The sequence below is a fragment of the Anomaloglossus baeobatrachus genome, chromosome 9 (genome assembly GCF_048569485.1).
Source record: "Anomaloglossus baeobatrachus isolate aAnoBae1 chromosome 9, aAnoBae1.hap1, whole genome shotgun sequence".
NCBI lineage: Eukaryota > Metazoa > Chordata > Amphibia > Anura > Aromobatidae > Anomaloglossus > Anomaloglossus baeobatrachus.
The window spans coordinates 179438742-179463803 of NC_134361.1; the positions used below are offsets into that span (position 1 = coordinate 179438742).

Sequence of the window (25062 nt, forward strand, 5' to 3'; positions counted from 1 at the left end):
GTTCATTTTCAAAATATCGTTGCTCATGCTGGACGCAGGTTGTTCGTCGTTCCTGAGGCAGCACACATCGGTACGTGTGACACCCCGGGATTGATGAACAACGAGGTGGGAGTGACGTGAATGCGGCTGCTCTCCACCCCTCTGCTTCTATTGGTTGCCCGCTGATTGACTTCGCTGTGACGCCGCACAAACCGCCCCCTTAAAAAAGAGGTTGTTTGCCGCCCACAGCGATGTCGCTAGGAAGGTAATGTATGATGGCAGCCCCCATGCAGTGGTGGATACCGCGCCTCACGCCATCCTGTGCCTCCAGTTCACTCCACTAATGTGCAACTGAGAAAGGTCCGTAGTGGACCGAAAACGTTATTTCTTTCATGCACATTAAATAAACTTGCATCACTTTCAAGTTCGGGAGTGCCTTCTTTAATTACATTGTAGGCTTTGGAACCTGAAGAGCACCCCTATCTCTCTTGATATCCCTACAAGGAAGTGCCATTTCTTCTTTCTATGCTAGGAAGGTAAGTCCATTTGACGCGTCCTAGCGATATTGTTCGCCACGGGCAGCAATTTACCCGTGACGCACAAACTAGCGATGTCGCAGCGTGTAAAGCGGCCTTTATAGTTGTGGGGGTGAAATCCTGCCGACAGATTGTCATTTAGGAGACTATTTGTGACATACAAGGAGCAATGTACCACAACAAACTATGTGTCTCAGTATTGCCCTTGCATACTGATCTACCGATTTCTCAAAGCCATATGCATGGCATTTGTTCGATACTATACAAGTTTTGACTTAAAAATAAAACATCTCTTATTTTTGCTATTTATTGATAACTTTTCTCCATTTTTTCTTTGAGCCAATATGTAAAATGGTATCATTATTTTAAAATAAGGTGACCAAATACCTTTGCAATGTATTGTATTTGCTAATATTTATCAACAGATGTCTATGGGAATATCCATCAAATAAATAACCAACCATAGAATATGAAGATGGGCAGAATCCACCAGAGCAATAGACAATCTTTATGAGTTTCTCTTCGCTTTTGGTAATAAAAGGGATGTTCTGGATAGGCATATGGAAAGGGTTTACAAGACAACCCCTTTATCAAAACAGGTATTATAATTTATCATTAATTTTTCTTATCAAATGGTATTCCCAACCATATTACCAGCAAGTAACTTGAGATTTTGGAGGTCTGTTTGCTCATGCATTCATATCACTCCTGTGTTCATTCAGAAAAAGCCACTCCTTTGTTATTAGATGTGAAATAGAGCTAATGCACATACACATATGTACACACACATACACATATATGCAGTACCAGTCAAAAGTTTGGGCACACCTGTTCATTCAATGGTTTTCTTTCTTGTTACTGGAATGTGGACATTGTACAATTCAGACTGAAAGCAGCAAACCTAAAAAAGAACATATATGGAAACAAGGAGCAAAGAAACAAGTGTGAAAGAAGCCGGCATATATATTTAAAATTAGATTTTTAAAAGTACTCTTTTTACTCTAATGACAATTTTATACGCCATTGGCATTCTCTCAAGCAGGTTCACAAGGTTGTCACCTAGAATGGCCTCCACTGAACAGGTATGCTTCCTCAAAAGTTCATTTATGGACTCACCCACCTTCTGAAAGTGTTTGCTACCATCACATGTGTTTTGCAGAGGCAGGGTCAATAAACAGTGTTTAGCCCTATTCCACAACTGTTCTAAGCTAGAATATGATAAGAACCACTCAAATAAGTAAAAAAGAAATGACAGTCCATCATTACTTTAATACGGGAAGTTCAGTTAATCTGGGCAGCTGCAAGAACCTTGAAGGTATACTCACGTGCAGCCATGAAAATCAATAATCACTGTGATGAAACTGGCTTCCCCAAGGACTACCCAAGGAAAGCAATATCAAGAACTACCTCTGCTGCAGAGGATAAGTTCAACAGAACCATTCTCAAAAGATGCAAATTGTCAGCACCTCAGCTAACATCCCTCATAAATAATTCATAGATATTAAGTAGCAGACACAACTCAACATTAACTGTCCAGAGGAGACTGTGAGAAGCAGGAATATATGTTTGAATTGTTGCAAAGAAGCCACTAATGAGTACCAGAACAAGAAGAGACATGCTTAGGTTAAGCAACACAGGGACTGGAAATTAGATCAGTGGTCTCATGAATCACTACTGGCCACATCGATATAATGTCCACAAACAAGGCTTCTCTCAAATACCTTGTGTTGGCAATAGTGTCTCTGAGCAGTGCTATTGTGGTCCACTCATCCCTATTGTATGACCCCCAGGCTCCGTGGCCACTGAAATTCGGTGATGTCACATCAACTGAGGCGGGTCGCAGTCACCGTGAGTGACTGGGCTGTGGATGGAGTTTCACCGTTTATCACAGCCCAGCATCTCAGGTGCTCTCTTCTTCTCTGCAGAGAACCAAAAGCAGGAGCAATGCTGGGTTGTGATGTGCGGGGAAACTCCACCCACAGCTCAGTCACTGATGGAGAATGCAGCCCACCTTAGTTGACGTGACATCAATGGCCTCCAGATAACCTAAAACCAATTGAGGTGTTTTAGGATGATTTGGTTTGCAGAGATAAGCAAAAGTAGCCAATACATGCTCGGTACCTCTGGGATTGATCTCAAGGCTGTTGAATGAACTGTTTGAGAAAATGACAAGGGTGTTTAAAGGGGGGTACTTTGATTAATTACAAACACTTTCTGGTCTACTTCACATGTTTTTTGAACTCCTTTTTTCCACATGTGCTCCTTTATGGTTTTGCTGCCATCAGTCTGAATCTACTAGGTGCCAATTCCAATGAGAAGAAGAAAAACAATTTTCATGAACAGGTGTGTCCAAACATTTGACTGGTACTATGGCATTGTTCAATATGGCATATCAGATTATAGCAGTGTGTATGGAATGGCCCAATAAAGCAGGTTCTAGGTAATGTTTGAGTATGCTAGCAGCAGCCATAAAGAATATCAATGACTAAGGTGGAGTCCAGTAGCTGGAGTTTTGTAAATTACTGGTTCAAAAAAAGCAAAAAGCACAATGTAATATTATATAACAAAAATGAATCTCACACACTGGGAAAGATACACAAGATCAATAAACATGCTCTTTAGCCATCGCCACGCAGGCAGGGTGGGTATAGCTCTCTGCTTTACAACTACCTACATTACGTCCCTTTAAAAACATATACTTCGCATCTTATTTTTTGACCATGCAGTTAAAAAATATAGTTGCAAAAATGTTATATTTTTTATCTTTTGCAAATTTTTTTTTTCTTTTAAACATTGGAAAAAAAAAATAAAAGAACTAAACGAAACCGACAGTTCAAGCTAGTGAAATTGAAACCAGAAAGGAGGTAGCTGAAACCTGCTCTGAAAACACCCTCAGGGAATGCCCTAATCCTTCAGGGATTGAAGAGGTAAAAAGCTGCCATCTTAAGTAGATCTTGAACCAGGACAATCCTATATCTTTTGCCACAAGACTTCAGAAAAATATTTCTTGCCTACACAGTGCTTATACAAATTGGACGCTCATCTTTCAGCAGCAGCTTGAATATGATGTGTACCCCAAAAACTCAACGGAGACTTCTCAGCAGCATACAGTAAGCATCATCATGCTAGACTGGCCCTCTGATACTATTTCATAACAGCACTTTTCGGGCTATTATAAAACGTTAAAAAAAGAAAAGAAACAAAATACACGGTTGCGTTCCCAGCCTTGTCCACCACTGGTCTACTCAAGAGTGATGACCTCCCGATGTACATGTTTGATATTTCACAAAGCAAATGTATTGACTTACTGTAAAATGATAATAGCTAGCACATGTAGTTAACAAACGACAGTACAAAAAAAAGATATAAAACAAAAGCATGAAAAAAATAAACCTCGAAGAAATGAGTAAGGGCAGTGTTCTCTAAGAAAGAAGAAACCCAACCCAAGAAATCAGAATCTTCATGGATTCAACCTAAATATAATACTGATAAAACCCACTTAATTTTACAGACCATCTACAACCCAAGATTAGTCATGAGCAGCTGTTTGAAGGATTCCCCTATCAATCTACAACTACAAACATCTTGGGTCTCGGAGCTTCATGCTAGACCGTACCAGGAGGTTCTAACCCATCTCAATGTAGCTGATTGTTTGGTCCCTGTCATTCGTTTGTAAGGACGAGGCCTGAGGGTGTACCGGCAGGCTAAAGACGAGATTTAAGGCAGACTGGTTGTTTCGGTTGATTTCAACTTGACCTGACACAGTAAGGAGAATGGCTGTATGGGACATAGCAGCAGGAATAGCAGCAACGGTTATGCTCAAACAACTAGTGTTGGGATTCGGTGGCATTGGGATAAATGATGTATGTCCGTTATAAGGCAGTTCGATGTCATCCCTAACAGACCTTCTGACAGGAAAAGTGCACAGCTCAAGGTTTGATGAAGAAACACTAAAGCGTGCATCAACTGCAAACCTAAACATCATCTTCTGGTTTCGTCTGTCCCTCCTGTTCCGCCTTGAAATCTTCACAGTCTACCACCTGCGTGGGAAAAGGAGGACTCAAATGTCCAGTCTAGCTCTCCGAAAATCAATGTGTTTATGGCTTGTTTAACTTTTTTGTCTTCTTCTGGCCATACCACAGCGTAACACTATGATTTCTGGGTTTTGTTTTGTTCTTTATGGCATTTGAATCATAATGCATCAATCGCAGCTCTTCATTTATATAGAAAAAAAATGTCAGCCTGTGATGTCAAGAAGATGTGATGGTTTCTTATGGAGAAACGCAATCCAGTTCAGCAGCTATCATAAAAAAATAACAGAGGGAATGTGATGTGTTTTTCCAGTCTGCCATCAGTTGTGGTCATATGATCTGGATAGGATGCTATCCATGGTTTGGACTTTGAGTATTTGGATTGTTTTCTTTTGCGTTGGGGTCCAGGCATGCACACTTCTCTTGTATATCACAGCCCGCCGGAAATGGAATTACCTGTAGAGAATAGGACGCGGGAAGGTTAGGTGAAATTTATAATATTGAATTAATAGAAAAAATTAAAGCAAGATATCTCTAATGCTGAACTACACACAAGTATTATCATAACCAACAGCTGCACTCGCTTCAATGGAAATTTAAAGGGGTTTTCCACACAAAGGTAAAGGGGTTGTCCAGGCTTTTTACAAAAGTAGAGCACGTTCTGAAGATCCTCCGATGCCAGCGGTGAGATCGAGTGGTCTTAAGATCACAAGTATGCGATTTGCATAATTCCGGCCACATTCCAACTAGACTTTTTGCTGTCTCAATTAAGCACAGCTGTACATGTCTAGTTGGAATGTGGCCGGAAGTGTATTTTTATTTAAATATTATATAATATATATAAATATATATCTCTATCTATATCTGGTGGAGACCTCACAGAGTGTCCTACATTTGTGATAAGCCTGGACAACCCATTTAATTTTAATCAATAGATCTTGGAATAATAATAATTTCCACAATTGGATGTGATTAATAAAAATGTTCCTGTGCTGAGATGATCTTAAAATTGTGTCACTGCTTAGTACTGTGTAATGGCTGTGTCTTTTGGGCACGGTTTATTTTGCACACTTATTAATGGTGATGGGGGCCATTTTTTGGCAACTATCTATCTATCTAGGGCAAGGTAGGAGAGAGTCGACGAGGAGCGGGGGGCACCCAAAAAATGATGGTGCAAGTCCGCTGGTAGGCAGGTGACAGTGAGGGCTAATTGCTAGACCTAGAGCCCTTTATAACCCTTGCTTTTGATTTTATTGGTGGTTTATTGTCACCCTATTACCACTACCCCTTTACCTGCACCTACGTTTGTGTGCCTTGCACCCCCTTCACTTAACCACGATCTGGTAAGACTGTATTGATGGTTCTAGGGTATACCGTTTTAATAAGTATTTAATAAAGTGTATTTTTAAAGGGAATTTTTCTTTGCTTTTTAATGGCTGTATCTCACAGTACAGGCACATGGTCTGATTATACCACATCTACTGAGCCGGGAAGGAAGGAAAAAGTATACAGACATTACAGATTACAAATTATTCTTTCTTTGAGGTAAAACATTGCTTAAAAAAGGCAGGGAAATGTTTTACCTCACAGAAAGAATCAACTGTGTTCCCATGCTTGTCTATCTGTATACTCATTTGTTAACTCCCCTGCCCAGGGCATGTGGTATGATCAGACCATGTCCCCACTGTCTCAAGGATAGGAGATAACTTGAAAACTTGAAACAACCCCTTTAAGACAGAATCACCAACTTATCATGACGACAATTGATTTACATCATATTTTTCAAATACATAAAGGTTGTAAATGATTTAACTACCCAAGAGGTACGTGATAATAATATTATTTATCATAGTGCAGTTTACTAAAATTATAAAAAGTATATCAAAAGCTAATACACGAGTTAAACGTCTTTTGACGACAAAAATCCTCTATTGGGCTAAGAATACTTAAAGTAAATTTTTTACCAGGTTTTTTATACTTAATCTGAGTGATTCATGATATAGAGGCAGAGACCCTGATTCTAGTGATGTGTCACATAAAAAAACCGAAAAACTGCAACTCCCAATAAAACATAGTAAGTGTGAACAGGGACCAATGGCCACAAAAACAAGAAACACAAGCAAAAGAATACAGCAGCATTCTGTAAGCGCTAAACTAAATGTAAACATAGAATATATAAAATGTAAACTGTATCAATGCTATATGGAATATTCTTTAGAAAAATGAAGGTACTTTGCACAAAAATTGGACAATTCATGTGAACACAGAAAGATGACAATCAGTGATGTGGGTGGTGTTATACAGGGCTCAGCACTGCCAGCAGTCTCAGTCCCTATATCATGCTGCTCTTAGATAGCATAGCAAGAATCTGCCAACAGATTCCATTAATCTGCCAACAGATTCCATTAATCTGCCAACAGATTCCATTAATCTGCCAACAGATTCCCTTTAAGAACTGATAGTGTTTCAGTATCAAAATACCTGTTCTCTACCATTAAAATGGGAACTATAAAGTCTCCCATGTCTGGTTGACAGTCTGCAATATCCAGTGGCGTAACTAGAGTTTGATGGGCTTTGGTGCAAAATTTTGACCTGCCCCCCCACATGTTGGTAGTGATGAGCGAGTACTAAAAAGCTCGGGTGCTCGAAGCTCGGGCCAAGCCTCCCAAGATACTCGTGTACTCGGCCCGAGCACCAAGCCCAATGTTATCCTATGGGAGACCTGAGTATTTTTGTGAAATGACCCCCCGGCAGCATGTAGAAACCCTAAAAATGTCACAAAAGTCTCAGAAGAGTGCTCAAATGACATGGCAACAGCATGGGGAAGACCCCTTGAAGCATTTATCACTCAAAAGTCACAGCTGTGAACAATTTTGTCCAAGTTTTACGCCATTTTTACGGACTCACCAGAAAACCTTCCAAAATGACACCAAAATGAATTTTCATGGCGGAAATGTTAAGGGCACATACCCAATAGTGAGATAGAGCTGGTGTATGTTACTTTTTGAGATTAATACATGAAAGATTTTACATGAAAACCTTGTGTGGCACTCCGATGTCCAAAACGCACGTTTTGTGCTTTTTACTAGCGATGTCGGTCATTTTTTTTTTTTTATTCTATCTCCCTCAGTCCGTCGGTCTGTCTCTCTCTGTCTTGTCTGTCCCCCTCTCACAGTCTGTCGGTCAGTTCCCCCCCCTCTCTCTTACTTACCGTTCCCCGATCACTGCCGCGGCGCTGCACAGCTGTTCAAACTCCGGTGGCTTTTCCTCTTTTGAAAAAGCCGGCCGCTCATTAATCAATCTCCTATTCCCTGCTTTCCTGCTTTTCGGCGCCTATGATTGGTTGCAGTGAGACACGCTCCCACACTGAGTGACAGCTGTCTCACTGCACCCAATCACAGCAGCCGGTGTGTGTATACTGTGCAGTGAAATAAATAATTAAATAATTAAAAAAAACGGCGTGCGGTTCCCCCCAATTTTAATACCAGCCAGATAAAGCCATACGGCTGAAGGCTGGTATTCTCAGGATGGGGAGCTCCACGTTATGGGGAGCCCCCCACCCTAACAATATCAGTCAGCAGCCGCCCAGAATTGCCGCATACATTAGATGCGACAGTTCTGGGGCTGTACCCGGCTCTTCCCGATTTACCCTAGTGCGTTGGCAAATCGGGGTAATAAGGAGTTAATGGCAGCCCGTAGCTGCCACTAAATCCTAGATTAATCATGTCAGGCGTCTCCCCGAGATTCCTTCCATGATTAATCTGTAAATTACAGTTAAAAAACACACACACCCGAAAAATCCTTTATTAGAAATAAAAAACACTAACAAAGTCCCTCATTACCAATTTATTAACCCCGACAAACCCTCCATGTCCGGCGTACTTCACAGTCCTCCAGCGTCGCGTCCAGCTCTGCTGCATGGAAGTGACAGGAGCTGCAGAATACACCGCCGCTCCGGTCACCTCCACGCAGCTAATGAGATGAGTATAGCGATCAGCTGCTGTCACTGAGGTTAATCGCGGCCACCGCTGGATCCAGCAGTGGCCGGGAGTTACCTGACTGACAGCAGCTGATCGCGCTATTCCCTTCATTAGCTGCGTGGAGGTGACCGGAGCGGCGGTGTCTTCTGCAGCTCCTGTCACTTCCATGCAGCAGAGCTGGACGCGACGCCGGAGTCCGTGGAGTACGCCGGACATGGAGGGTTTGTCGGGGTTAATAAATTGGTAATGAGGGACTTTGTTAGTGTTTTTTATTTCTAATAAAGGATTTTTCGGGTGTGTGTGTTTTTTAACTGTAATTTACAGATTAATCATGGAAGGAATCTCGGGGAGACGCCTGACATGATTAATCTAGGATTTAGTGGCAGCTATGGGCTGCCATTAACTCCTTATTACCCCGATTTGCCAACGCACTAGGGTAAATCGGGAAGAGCCGGGTACAGCCCCAGAACTGTCGCATATAATGTATGCGGCAATTCTGGGCAGCTGCTGACTGATATTGTTAGGGTGGGGGGCTCCCCATAACGTGGAGCTCCCCATCCTGAGAATACCAGCCTTCAGCTGTATGGCTTTATCTGGCTGGTATTAAAATTGGGGGGACCGCACGCCGTTTTTTTTAATTATTTATTTATTTATTTTACTGCACAGTATAGACCCGCCCACCGGCTGCTGTGATTGGGTGCAGTGTGACACCTGTCACTCAGCGTGGGGGCGTGTCTCACTGCAACCAATCATAGGCGCCTGTGGGTGTGGAAAGCAGGGAATATGAGATGGCTGTGTACAGAGCACAGCGCGCCGGCCGGTATAAAGGCTCGGTCACGCTGTGCAGGCCAGCCAATCACTGCAATTCCACAACTAACAGGGCTGTGGCATTGCAGTGGTCTGCCAGCCAATCCCTGCATGAGGGCTGGCTCTCAAAAGAGCGCCAACATGCAGGGATGAAGACCACGAGTAAAGCACGAGTATTGCAAAATTACTCGGTACCCGCCGAGTAGCCCGAGTACAGTGATACTCGTGCGAGTACCGAGTAGTAACAAGCATGCTCGCTCATCACTACATGTTGGTCAGATGTATGGGCCCTTGTAGTGTTCTAAATCCTATAAAGACATACAAGTTGCCCTCACCCCATTATGTTGTAATGTCTCCCCTCCTGTTCTAATGTACTACATCCTGGGCTCCTTCCTGGTAAATATGTTCCCCATCCTGGTATACATGTCCTTTACCTGGGCCACACCTGGTATATATGTCCCCATCCTGGGCCCATCCTGTTATATATATCCCCATCCTGGTTTATATGTCCCATCCTGGTGTATATGTCACCATGCTGGTTTATATGTCCTCATCTTGGTACATATGTCCCCATCCTGGTATATGTGTCTCTGTTCTGTCTCGAATGCATGAAAAAAAAACATTGTACTCACCCTCCCCAGCTCCCACATCATGTGGCGCAACCTCTGTAACCAGCATGAAGTGGCCAGCAGTGACATCAATGTCCATGATATAGCGACACATGACGTCACTCTAATGCGCTGCCCTCAGTCACAGAAGTGCCAATGTCAGCTGCCGGACACTGTTCGGCTGGAAGTTTGTATTGCAGTGCAGGGACCCAAAGGGTCTCTGAGCTGCAATGTATTTCAGCTGGACGTGTGCCCAAGGATGCACATCCAATAGAGGCGGGAGTTGGGGTCAGCAGGCCCCCTGCACCTCTGGGCCTGGTCGTGGTTGCAGGGATCGTGCCCTTGACAATATCTAATCTTCCACCCCCTTTCAGGTCCTAATTTAGTATACATCCAAATTCAAAAGTAAAATTTTCAGTCCAGACAGTGTGTCATCATTTTAAGTTATTTTCCACATTGCCCAAAAATGACTCTTCATTCCGAGAGAATTTTTTAGTCATTTTCCATTGACAATTATAAACCGCTACATTTCTTGTCTTCTCACCGATATCAATGTAATCCTCTCCCACCTGTCAGAAAAACTCTGATGATCATTCCATTTCTACAACACATTCCTGACATATACGAGCACATCTTGTATTATAAAACACGTCTCTACCATGTCCTTTCGCACGTTCCTCAGTACAAATCTGTAGATTACTGTGTGGTCTTGAAAAAACTCAAATTTCTGGAACAGAAGACAGTATTCTGTTTCTCATTTATCTTTGTCTATAAGGAATCCCTCTGCAAACAAGAACACTCCAGCAGATACGCCCTTACAGAAAGAAGTTTAATAGAAAACATGCAGCGCTGGTAGTAAACACTGATTTTTGGTCCAAGTAAAAATGACCATACTTTAATCCATCGTCTTCCAATGAAAGAAGCAGCTCTGAGCTGCCTGGAAGCTGACAGAATGGTTACAGATGCAGGTGCTTTATTACGGTGCCAACTGGCACCAATTCTATTGACATTCACAATTTTTTCTTCTATTTAGTGAGATACATAAAATTCCAATTAGTAAAAAAAGGAAAATGTTTGCAGAATGTGAAGTTGATTAAAAAGCCCTGAATGTATGTTATCATGGGATGAATGTAGAAGACCCTTCTTGAGAGACGTGTAAATGGAAAATTACTAGACCCTTCTGCTGTACAGTCGGATGACTGCAAACAGACATTTAATAACAAAAAAGAGACAGTTGCACTCTGAAATGCTAAAGATGCAAACAATAAATGCAAGAATATAGATATACATTACTGGTTAAAGATATCTAGGAAAAATTGAGATATTTAGAATACAAAAATGGCCATTTCTATTTCTGCCCAGTAGCCACGTCAAGGCATATCATATGCCTTGACGTGGCTGCTGGGCAGATATTAAAATGGTTAAAATTATTATATTGCACTGGCGCTCAGATCATGTACTTTACTACTTTTTTATCAAATGGAATATCTAGCGCAGTAGTACACCAATTAATATTATTAAGATATTAAAATGGCCATTTTTGCTGACTAAATATCTAGATTTTTCCTAAATATGCTTAACAGTAATGCATATCTATATTCTTGCATTCATTGTTTGCATGCTTTAGCATTTCAGAGTGCAACTGTCCCTTTTTTGTTATTATATGTCCTGTTAAGTTTTGTGCCTGTTCAGATCGCAGATTCAGAATGCAGTCAACTTTTTTTGTACAGACACACATTAGTGGTGGCCAAAATGTTGCCACTCTCTATAAATGCTGAAGATGCCTCTTTGGGTGGGGATGAAATAGTTAATCTGAGGAGACACTAATTTTGCCAATGTTTCACTCAGATGGTTTTGTTGGCAATCAGGTGGTTTGGGGCTAATGATGGGATTGGTGATGAGAGCTAGAGTAAGGCATCTAAACTATACTGGGACTCAAGGTGGATTTCGTAATCTTATTTTTGGAAGCCTTGCTCCACTGCGCAGGCAAGCACAGAGGCAAGATACAACATAAAGGGAACCTGTCAGGTGCTGTATGCACCCAGAAACATGAGCAGTTCTGGGTGCATATTTCTAATTCCTGCCTAGCAGTCCCAGCCTATTCTAGCATAGATACACTGAGCATTAGAAAAAGTATTTCTATAGATCCTTTATGATATGCTAATAAGGCCAGTGACTAATCTCAAGGGCATTAGTTCCCTTGGCTAATTGGTCCCCTTAGCATGTAAGCACGCCCCTGTGGGCAAGCTAACATGCTAATGATGTGCAGTGTCAGATGCAAGGTCATTCTCACCTCTCTGCTGCCACTTTGCCCTTCGCTTAGTTTTGGCTCAGAGCACACAATCAGAAGTCCCCGGACTTTCGGTCATGCGCACAATAAAGCTGGGTGTACGCGCCTCGGCTTCAAACTAGTGTAGCGCACATGATCGGACGTCCGGGGACTTCTGATCTTGTGCGCTGAGCTGATATCCAGAGTAGGGCACGGTGGCAGCAGAGAAGTGAGATCTACCATGGATCTGACACTGCACGTTCATTAGCATGTTAGTTTGCCCACAGGGCGTGCTTACATGCTAAGGGGGCCGACTAGCCATGGGAAGTAACGCTCTTGAGACTAGTCACTGACCTCATTAGCATATCATAAAGGATCTTTAGAAATACTTTTCTAAAGATCTCTTTATCTATGGTACTATATGAAGGGGACAGTTAGGCAGGGATTAGAAATACCGTGTTTCCCCGATAGTAAGACACCCCCGATAGTAAGACGTAGTAGGGGTTTTAGGGGGGTCGGCTAATGTAAGACGTACCCCAAAAGTAAGACATAGTAAACTGTACGTTGGAAAAACAAAAGCCATAGTACCGGTACCTTTTGCTGCATTAACAGCGGGATGTGGCCGGTTAGAGCGGGATGCGGACGGTTAGAGTGGGATGCGGACGGTTAGAGCGGGATGCGGATGGATCTGGAGCGGAATGAGCGGAGGGATGTGGAGGCCGTGGGAGATGCAGTAATGTTGTCCGTGGTCCATCAGGACCATGGACAACATACAAAACCACGCAGCCTCAGTGCCCTCATGTGCAGCCGCTGGTGGCCCCTCTGATTGGCCCAGCGGCTCCTGCATGAGGAAGAAGAAGCCACACCTCTACCCAGCACCGCAGAGGAATTGATCCGATCGCCATTACGGTACCAAGTAAGCAATTCACAAAATGCACCATGTAAAGTTTCCTTAACTTGCGGTACACTTACGGCGCAATCGCGGCAAGTCCCCATACGGTACATTGCATGGAGACTTGCTGCGATTGCTGTGGGATACTGTGTGGGGCTGTTACCCTATGGGAGGCTGTGTGGGATACTGTATGGGGCTGCAACCCTATGTAAGGCTGTGTGGGATACTGTATGGGGCTGCAACCCTATGGAAGGCTGTGTGGGATACTGTATGGGGCTGCAACTCTATGGAAGGCTGTGTGGGATACTGTATGGGGCTGTAACCCTATGGGAGACTGTGTGGGATACTGTATGGGGCTGCAACCCTATGGAAGGCTGTGTGAGATACTGTATGGGGCTGTAACCCTATGGGAGACTGTGATACGGAACCATAAGCAAGTTTTGTGGTGAATACCATACTGTTCAGGTTGTTAATAAATGTTAATTTTATAGTTAAAACAAAAATCGACATTTTTTTTCCAATATAAGACATACCCCGAAAGTAAGACATAGTGGGACTTTTGGGGGTAAAAAGAATGTATGACACTGTCTTACTTTCGGGGAAACACGTTATGTACCCAGCACCGCTCGTGGTTCTGGTTCATACAGGACTTGACAGGTTCCCTTTAAAGATTAACTCATTTTTCTTATTCTTCAATATCTGCACCCCTCACCTGATTGTCACACTCCGCACTTGTTAGATACAGTGTTCCAATTACGCGGTACAATCACCTTTTTTTCTTCCATTCAGGATTTATATTGTTTCTTACCTTTCATTTTGCATTGTATTCCACCATGCTCCACTATAAATCCCAAATTACATCAGCACAGCATCACATAAATAGCTACAGCCTCTATCATTTCTCTGTTGGGGCTGGAAGTAGAAGTGCTGCCAACACCACCTTGAACACAATGTGATGTTCTGCAATGCAATTCACTGTGACAAATGTGGTTTTATGTGTTTGGTAAATGAAATGTATTAGTCCGGCACATGTAGGATTAAGAGTTGAGACTGGCGCAGAGTGGGAGAGTTATATGGGCAGACAAGGGAGTTATTTCCTGGGAGTTGACAGAACATGGAGTTCAGTGGTGCAAGACCTAAAGTCTGACAGCATCCTGCTAAGCTTCAGGGTGTGTGTGTATGAAGAGGGAAGACATCAGAGGAACTGTGAAGAGATATATGATAGACTGCAACATTTGTTAGACCGTAACATTTGATAAACCGGAACCAAGTCCAGAGACACAGATTAAATAGTACAGAGAGACCCAGGGGAAGTAGGAGGCCCATGTAATGGGGACTGAAAGAGATGGGTTTGTATCAGCAGAACGCTGGTGAACAGTTGACTACAGTGAAAAGAGAACTCAATTATGTATATTGGAAGGAAGTTATGGTCACCATATTGGGACATAAGTTCCCCTATGGGGAGTTGAGGATGCATTACAGCCTATGACAGCCTATATAGTCTATGACCCTCCACGAATGGAGTTTGTCAGTAGCAGTGCGGAGTCACACCAACTTGACCACTCCACTTGAGGCCTCATATATATAATTCAATTAGAAACTGAGAGTAGCTGTGAGTGGCTGTAGTGTTACACCTTGGCCTGTGCGGCCGTCACAGGAGAAGACAAAGTCTTCCAGAATCGTTGGCTGCATTGTCATGGGATACAAAAGTATGAGGTGAGTGATGAAAATGGAGTGTCCTTATATGTAACTGAGAAGTGTCCATGCCTGCTTAAACCAGTGAAATGTTTGTGAAGCATTGTACCTATTACATATCTGATGTACATAGTTTCTATCAAGTAAAAGTTCAGTAAAAATGTATTTTTGGACATTGGTCTGCCTCAATACGATGTAAACCATTTGCTTATGGCCTAGGATATCCAATATCGCCCTAGTAATGACCAAGACAAAGGCATACATGCCTAGCCAGGAACCCCTTTTTCATATAACGTGGTGGAGCATGGTCGTCCCTCGCCCACAGCTACTGCCCCCAACCATGTTTTATGAGGACAATGGGATAATATCTTCTATATTTTACTAAATAATGTAATATGTTAGAAGTAAACAGTAAAGGAGGATGAACTGTGATCCATAGTATAACTGTGTAAGGCCTAAGCCACACGGCATCAAAATCGGACAGAGTGGAATGCGATAAAACATCGTATTCCACTCGGGCCAATATTAACCTATGACCCAGCACCCATGAACGATTATTTTCTCGGCTCCAATCGGACCGAAAAAACAATTGCAGCATGCTGCGGCTGTAATGTGAGACTCTTTCTCTCGCACCCATTCAAGTCTATGGGATGAGAGAAAGATCTCACTGCACTCACATTACACCGGTATACCGCAAGTGCAGTGCAAAAATGGCAATAGTCGGCTACAGAAGAGAGAGGGAGATAAATCCCTCCCTCTCCTCCTCCGTGCCAGCCCGCCCCTCCTCAGCGCTGGTCCGCCCCTCCTCAGTGCTGGCCCGCCCCCCGCAGCTGAGGTTTGATCGCATGATCTGACCTCAGTCGCAGTGACACTCGCATGACACTCGGCTCCTGCTGTACTGTCAGCGTGAGCCGAGTGTCATGCGAGGATCGCATTAGTCCCCGTGTGGCCCTGGCCTTACAAGAACTGTACAGTCATCATCATTATCTGTGATATAAACTTCAGAGATACACGTCATGCAATTGAATCATGCAGGCCCATCTACTGACTGAAAAAGTTAACCCCTTGTGATCTCCTGACCTAACTAAAGTGAAGTATACCATGAATTTCCATATAGGAAGGAAACATAAATAGGGCAATACCATAAGAGCTATGTACTATATAGTGTGGGACTAGTGACTGGATGAATTAAAACAAAACAAAAGAACTGAAGTATAACGTTAAGGTGTGGAGTGAGTGCGATCAGCAATGTAAAATATATTAATAGTTCAAATTCAGTTTTCTATGTTAACAATTGGAATGGATCAATAAAAACAGAGGCCATACAGATGGTGTCCATATGTCATCTGCTTTTTCAAATGAACCCACTGAGTTTAATGAGTGAGTCTGATCTAAATAAAGGAACAATATAGTGCATGATGTGATATTTTATACACTGACCATCGTTCTGTCTATAAATACATTTATGAGAACTACACCATTGGCTTGCACGGTGGACTTTTTGATGTTCTCCATTTTTGCAAATAGACAGCACATGCATAATGGGCTTGTCTGAATGAGTCTTAAAAAAAGGAAGGGGCTTTTTCTCTTGCTTTCTATTCATTTCATATAGTTTTATATAGACAATGGGTAGAAACAAGTTGTCCAGCCACTAAGCCTGGCTTCATGCATCTGACATTCATGGTCTAAGTACGGACATCGATGTATGAACCGGCCTTGGGTCTCCTGATCTAATCTGAACCGCCTCAAAGCATTTATGAGGCCTTAAAGTTTAGGCCAATGGACCACTACAAGGAGGTACAAAGGTTGCAATCGCACCCGGAGACTAGGGGGTCCCAAAAAGTCCGGTTGACCCAAGACTAAAGGGTGCTTTACACGCTGCAAGATCGCTAGCGATAGCACTCACCCACGTCGCTGTTTCGTCATGGGGGTGATCACTGCCGTAGTGAACAGTATCACTACGGCAACGTCACACGCACATACCTGCTTAGCGACGTTGCTGGAGACACCGAACAATCTCTCCTTTAAGGGGGATGTTCGTTCGGCGTCACAGCGACGTCACTAAGCGGCTGCCCAATAGCAGAGGAGGGGCGGAGATGAGCGGTCGGAACATGCCACCTACCTCCTTCATTCCTCATTGCCGGTGGACGCAGGTAAGGAGATGTTCGTCGTTCCTGCGGTGTCACACATAGCGATGTGTGACGCCGCAGGAACGATGAACAACCAGCGTCATGCACCACCAACGATATTTTGAAAAGGAGCGACGTGTCAACGATCAACGATTTTTGACGTTTTTGCGATCGTTGATCGTCACTCCTTTTAGTCACACAACCATATCGCTAACAGAGCCGGATGTGCGTCACTAACGACGTGACCCTGACGATATATTGCTAGCGATATCGTTGTGTTTAAAGTACCCTTAAAACTATTAAAAACCTGTGATAGTTGGAGATTTTCTACAAGATTCAAGATACGCTACTGGACCTGTACATCTATGTCCAGACTTAGACCATGAATATGAGATGTGTGACGCCGACCTTAGCAACTGAACAATTATTACAGCAATGTGCACAGAAATGCAATAAATGAAAATATATAGCGATAACAAAAAGTTGGATTTTACCATTTTTGTCTTAACCGTAGACGAACAGCAATCTCCTCCATCATAGTCACAAAAGGCCCAGTTGTTTCCCCCATCACAATAATTGTCGGCAATAAACGGCTTTAATAAAACAAATGAATAAAAAAGAATCGTTACCTGTGTTGTCAATACTAATATTTCTCAAAAAATTTAAAGGAATCTGTCAGCAGGATTTTGCTATGTAATCTGAGGGCAGCATGGTGTAGGGGTAAGACACTGAATTCAGCGAAGTGTCACTTATTAGGGGTAGAAATCGCTCCGAAACTTATCCAGAAATGTTGGCCGAGTGTCATATGTATGTTATTGCACATGATATGCGTGTTGCAATGTGAGTTTCCGTTTTTTTTCTCGGATAGCATCTGTATGTCATCAATATGCAATGCGTTTTTAAGATCATCTTTTAAATACTATAATAACTCTGTAATTTTAAGCTAATTGTCATAATTAATAAAGCAATTTTATATAAAGAGATGGATAGATAGATAGGTGGATGAATAGATAGATAAATAATAGATAGATAGATATATAGAGAGGTAGATAGATGGATAGATAGATAGATAGATAGATAGAGGGATAGATAGATAGATAGCCTGCAGACATAATTTCCTATCCCCGCTACATATTATAAACTTGAACCCTATAGTGCCTTTCATGTGTTTCTAAAAAGGTATTTAGCCTGCTTTAATCTAATAAATAAGTCCTCCTATTTTTGAGAACCAGCCAAGGTAAAGTAGATAGCTGGGGGCTGATATTATCAGGCTGGGAAGGGCCATGGTTATTGGGCCCCTCCCAGCCTAAAAATTGCAGCCTGCAGCTGCCCCAGAATTGGCACATCACATTAGATTGCCCTGGTGCAATTGACCTGCTGCGTTGGCAATCAGAGTAATAGGGCTTGGGGTTGATGTCAGCTATGAATTGTCCAAAAACACAGCTGGCATCAAGCCCTGGTGTTAGTAATGGAGAGATGTCTATCAGACACCCACATTACTAACCTAATAAGTAAGAAGCAAAAAAACACACACACAAAAAGAGTTTTTTTAAAAAAAATGCTCCCTTACTTTTTCCCTGTTATTTTTTTTTTCCAGCAGCTGCTACCAACTTATGCTGCACTCTGCGAGACTAGGCAACACTGATGAGCAGTGAAGTCAGTAACGTTACCTTCCATCACTGTGATAAGTCGTGATGTCCCTGACATCACCTATCATCAGAGTGATAAGTGGTAACGTTACTGCCGTCTCCACTCCTCAGAGTCGCTGGGTCTTGCGGAGCACAGCGTGCATCGGGAGAGGCTGCTGCTCAAACCCTATGGAGCCTTGATCTGATCTACGAAATTGAGGATCATCGTGGGAACTGCTGGAGTGAGGCGGATCTAGGAATTTTACTTTCTAATAAATTGATAAATAAGGGAGAGGGTCTTGGGTTTTTTCTCTTTTTTTAAGTCTTTCAGGTTACGGTACTATTTGTGAACTACATCAGATCTCCTGGATATTGCCGAACATGTGTGGCTTTTTGTTTTTAATAAATTGGTGAACTAGGGAAAAAGTCAAGGAGTGTTGTTTAAAATAAACTATTTTTGTGTGTGATTTTTGGTTTTTACTTATTGTGTTAGTAATGATTGGTTTCATCTCCATTACTAACACTAGAGCTTGATGCCAGCTGCAACTACACAGCTGATATCAACCCTAAAAAATATTACTCTAATTGCCACTGCAGCAGGGCAGTCAGGAAGAGCCGAGGCAAAACTACAGAATTGGTGCATATAATGTGATGTGCCACTTCTAGGGTGGCTGTGGGCTACTGTTTTTAGTCTGGGAAGGGCACATTAACCATGGACCTTCCCAGCCAGATAATATCATCCCACAACTGTCTGCTTTACCTTTGCTCACTATAAAAAATAAGGGGATCCTCACGCCATTTTATTAATTATTTAGTTATTTATTAGGTTATACGAGGCTAAACTTCCTTTAATGCCACATGAAAAACACTAAAGGGTGGAAGTATATGATATGCAGGGAGAGTTGTGACATTTTAGTTGCAGGATATCTATCTATACAGTGTGTCCACCCATATCCTGTCCACCGCCATTAACTTGAGATCGGCGGCAGCTATAGGCATAGAAGTGGTGTCTAGGTATAGTAAAGTAGCCATGCGTTACGCAATGAAACCACCTATAGCGCCACCTGGTGGAAAACAACCGAGTTAGCAATGTTATCTCCAAAACGGAACGAGCTAGAGAAAAAAAGTGAATTAAAAAATTGCAGGGCATCATCAATTCAATACGAATCGACACCTTGCTTACAGAAATGCTATGATATGAAGCCCATGACCCCCCCCAAAACATTGAATGCTGGTCACGCATATGGTGCTCATTTAAGTTTGATGCTCAAAGTGGCCCCCGTCATCTGCAATGCACATTTGGGCTCTGGACAGCATACTGTATCTTGCTGCACGGTGTGCAATATGGTAGGTGACACATTTGCACAAGCATCTGTGATACATCGTCGTAGGTCCTGCAATGTTGGTGGAGGGGTCGCATGCACCTGCTGTTTGATGTGACCTCATAGAAACAAGTCCAATGTGGTCAGGTCAGGTGAGTGTGGAGGCCACTCCACGCAGCCACCATATCCAATGACTTGTAGGAAGGTCTCCATGAGGTATCGCTTCACGTCCACAGCCTTGTGAGTTTTACACGTTCTAATCATAGCATTTCTGTATGCAAGGTGTCGATTCGTATTGAATTGATGATGCCCTACAACTTTGGAATTCACTTTTTTTCTCTAACTCGTTCTGTTTTCGAGATAAAAATGCTAACTCCGTTGATTTCCACCAAGTGGCGCTATAGGTGGTTTCATTGTGTAGCGCATGGCTACTTTACTATACCTAGACACCACTTCTATGCCTACAGCTGCCGCCGATCTCAAGTTAATGGCGGTGGACAGGATATGGGTGGACACACTGTATATCTATTCCATCTTTCTAATATCTTTCTGATATCTACCTATTTTTAGCTTTATATTCTTTTTTCTTTGAGATTTGTGCACAAAAATCAGACAACATACGGAGGGTCCATGTGCCGTCTGATTTTTTTCTTGCATGCATTGACTTGCATTGGTGAGTCTCGTCCAAATATGCGGCTATACGCAGCATTCTGTAATTTATTTTCCTCAACCTTATTGTAGCTGAAGAAAAACTTAGAGATGAACATTGCCTCATTGAATAACATTGGTGCGAATACAAAGCGATTTTTTTCTCACATTGCACTCTTCCGATTTATACACAAAAAGCAAGCGAATTCCTAGGCTGTGTGTTGTGTTTTCAATACAATGAGGGTTTTTTTAATCAGCTAGAGCTTATCACTGCCCGACCAGTTGCTCACGTACCTCCTAGTCCAACCAAGTCCTCAGCAGCTCACTGTCAATATACAATGTACACAGAGAGATGCTAATCATTGGTGTGGGTGGGTTTAGCCTTCTGAGCTCTGCTACATGCTACATCTAAAAACCGATTGTTTCACAACTGCTCCACCAAGTAAACTAAGTGATACATCGTTGGAATCAGGGTCTCTTTTCTTACATTATGCTGCTCTCAGATGAGGTTGAAAAAACTTGGTGACAGATTCCCTTTAAACTGAATCTGTCAGCTCAAATTAACAGTATACTTTAAGAAATAATACTGACACCTTTAGTGTTGTAATCACTTCTGCTTTTCTGCAAAACCCTGAAGTCTCTAGTTATCCCGAATGCTGACTGGCAACCTTACTGAAAGTGCGGCTTCTGGGAGAAAATGAACTTATTTCCTCCCAGGAGCCTCAGGCTTTCAGTCATTGGTGTGTGCACAGTACCACCCCAGTCACCGCTCACAGTATTGGTCACTATACTGTGAGGGGTGACTCTAAGCACAACTCGGCTCTTTGACTCTTTAACTAACAGCCAGCTCTGTAGTGCATCTGTGCAGAACCAGAAGTCAATCAAAGTGCCAGTACGTGTTTACAGCTGCTGCTCACAGTGTAGTGAACAGTGTTGTGAGTGATGACTCCAATAATTCCCTGCACCAACCCTGTGAAAGCTGGAGGCTCCTAGGAGGAAATTAGTTCATTTTCTCCAAGTTGCTGTATTTTCAGTAAGGTGGCTGGACAACATCGTTGCTCTATTCACCCATAGCTCATGTACATAGCATTTTCCAATGTGTCATGCTCCCTTTAACTATTTAGGCTGCCCGGTGCACCCTTCTGCCCACTGGTTCTGCATGCCCCACCTCAGTCTCAGATAATTGCAAGCATTGGCGTGATGATCGACCACTAGGTGTCACTAGATGCAACTAGTGGAGGTGTAGTCAAACAAGCCAGAGGTCAGAGCCAGGAAGTCACGTATGATACACAGGGAAGAAAGCGGAGCCGAGGTCAAAATACGAGCCAAAGTTCAGAAGCCAGGAAGTAATGTAAGGTACACAGGGAGAAAGCAGAGCCGAGGTCAGGGTACGAACCGGAGGTCAGAAGCCAGGAAGTCACATAAGGTATAAAGGGAGAAAACGGAGCCGAGGTCAGGGTATGAGCCGGGAGTCAGAAGCCAGGGGAAAATGTAAGAGTCAGGGGCATAGACAAAGATGGGTCAAAAAGATTCAAGGTAGCAGGACAAGATCAGAACGAAGCACTTACGGGAGCCAGAGCACTCACTGCAGAGCAAGAACTATGACTGATGGCGTTTCGGGCGAGATCACTCCTCAATGAAGCAGAGCAATCACCCAGAATGAGGCACCTGAAAACAAGTTCCTGCCAACACCAGCGCAGGACCCAAGGCCGTGAACAACCCATCGACAGGAGCACAATACCAAACAGAGCATCGGCTCTGCAGAACAGCAAAGCACATCGGATCAGAATCATGACAAGTGGATTGCCTGAGCAGACAGTGCCCCTTACAGGCAAACCAGTGCTGTCAATCACCAGTGAGGGAGGGAACATGCAAAACCAGTGAGCGGAACATTACAGTGAGAGTCTTGACCACACCGGGGACTAATCAAGTAGTCAAATCGCTATGTTTGATTACACTTCCCTATCTGCAGCATGGAAGCAGCGATTAGAGGACTAAAGGTGTCATTTTTACTAGTTCTCTATTTCCTACCAGGCTATGTACTTAGTTTAAGATGTCAATTTGGGCATTAAAACATTTTTAAAGGGGATCTTTATTGCTTCAGTAACACAATTTATTTTATAGGTCATGTTCACACTGCAGATATATAAAACAGATGTAAAAACCCATATATACATATGAATGCACTGCACTGGTGCCATCCAAGAATTCACCTAATGATAATGCAAACGTTTAGGCTTCGGTGTGTGCTACATATATTTTATCTACTGGCCATAGCAAACAGGTATTAGTCTCCTTACCTCACACCTTTTGATACAGTGAAGTTCTTTTGGGAGTGGATACCATTCTCTTCTTCCCGTGCAAATAATTTTCTATAAAAAAATAAAAATAATACTTAATATATAAAAATGAGAGGCAGAGTTAAATGAGATAAAATAATCCCTTATACTCCATTAATTCTGATTAAATCTAGGGAAACAAAATACATTATACATTAATATACAGAACATTTTACTGTAATATTAATATAAAGCTGAGAACTGAATTACTGAGTATCAGGACTATGTTGCTGTACATAATTTGCAGGAATTAAAATGGCAGGTATTGGCTGGTATTTTTAGGACTGCAGCTAGTCAGGTGCTTAATAAGTTTATTGAGATGGGACATTTTTAGGTTTGTCACTGGTCAGCCTCGACAATGGCCATGCCTTGAGCTGCAGTTTAGCCCATTTGTTCTGCTGAGCAGTGGCCTTAGGTTGGCGTTCGATGAACATATACAGAATAATTTGGTTTCCATCCAGAAAAGAACTGATTTTATCTTTCATCCATATTATCATTTGTATATAATCCCAGTGCCATGGGATGTAAACTTCTTGATTATGTTGCGTACCATGGACAAAGGAACATCAAGATCTCTGAAGATGACTTGTAACCTTGAGATTGGCATTTTTCAACAATTTTAGTTCTCAAGATAAAACGTCATTGCAATAATTTTTTTCAAGATAAACTTCATGTTCTGGAACAATTTCAAGAGTGTCAACATTTTCGGCCCCGACTGTACATATAACAAAAAATAAATAAATTCTAAACAAATCCAATATCCAAATGACTAAAATAACCTGGAACTGTGGACAAAGGACCATCAAGCTCTCTGAAGATGGACTTGTTGTAAACTTGAGATTGTTGATATTTTTCAACAATTTCGGTTCTCAAGATAAAACATATCATGGCAATCATTTTCTTGGAGAAAAACTTCATTTTTCTGGAACAATTTCAAGGGTGCCAACATTTTCTGCCCTGACTGTACATATATATATATATAAATATAGCCTAAACAAATTTAATATCCACATGACTGAAATAACCTGGAACCGTGGACAAAGAAATATCAAGATCTCTAAAGATGGACTTGTTGTAAACTCGATATTGTTGATATTTTTCAACAATTTTGGTTCTCAAGTCCTCAGACAGCTCTCTTCTCCTCTTTCTGTTCTCCATGCTTAGTGTGGCACACATAGACACACAATGTAACCTTGAAATTGGTATATTTCAACAATTTTGGTTCTCAAGATAAAACATGTCATTACAATAATTTTCTTGGAGATAAACTTTATATTCTGGAGCAATTTCAAGGGTACCAACAATTTCAGCCCTGACTGTACATATAACAAAAAAAAATCCTAAACAAATCCAATATCCACACGACTGAAATAACCTGGAACCGTAGACAAAGAAACATCAAGATCTCTAAAGATGGACTTGCTGTGACCTTGAGATTGTTGATATTTTCCAACAATTTTGGTTCTCAAGTCCTCAGGCAGTTCTCGTCACCTCTTTCTGTTCTCCATGCTTAGTGGGACACACACAGACACATAATGCAAAAATTTAGTCAGCTTCTCCCATTTTTATCTGGTTTCATGTGTGATTTTCATATTGCCCACCCCTGTTACTTGCCACAGGTGACTTTGAATCAGTATTTTGTGCTTAAAACAAAGTTGTATATCAACAATTTTGGAACAGTGCAAACAATTTTGTTCTGTCCAACTTGGGGGTTTTGTGTGAACTTATGTCCAATTTTATTTTTTTTTCTCAGTTTTTGTATTATTCCAATACACACAAAGGAAATAAACATGTTTGTGATAAAACGTGTAATTGCAATCATTTTCTTGTCAAAAAGCTTCATTTTATGGAACAATTTCAAGGGTGCCAACACTTTCAGACCCGACTGTACATATAACAAAAAAAAATCCTAAACAGATCTGATATCCACATGACTGAAATAACCTGGAAAATTCATGTAGCAGGAGATTTAGTGTGGAAAGTGAACAGTAAAAACAAACCATAAAAAATAAAACTATCATTTATGTTGCAACAAATTATATACAAAACTATAAATGCACTTCTTTCCCCCCAAATTTAGAGGGAAAGTGAGGGGTGCATCTTATAATCTGGGTGTACCTAGCTTGTGGGTGGGGGGGGTGACGGCGGTGGAGCAAGGTCACAGGAGGCAGGAGCAGGCTGCAACGGTGGCTAGGGTTA

General features: G+C 42.2%; 1 protein-coding gene across 2 annotated transcripts in view; it reads right to left on the reverse strand.

The window, feature by feature from the left end:
- Positions 1–2482: 2482 nt before the first annotated feature.
- Positions 2483–25062, reverse strand: part of PAPPA (pappalysin 1) — a 554424-nt gene continuing 531844 nt past the window's right edge. For both annotated transcript variants that reach the window (XM_075324089.1, XM_075324088.1), the window contains exons 20-22: positions 22825–22896; positions 17421–17519; positions 2483–5002 (exon numbers count right to left, since the gene is read on the reverse strand). In XM_075324089.1, the coding sequence (XP_075180204.1) occupies positions 4898–5002; positions 17421–17519; positions 22825–22896 (276 nt within the window). In that variant the 3' untranslated portion in view covers positions 2483–4897. The remainder of the gene's footprint in view (positions 5003–17420; positions 17520–22824; positions 22897–25062) is intronic.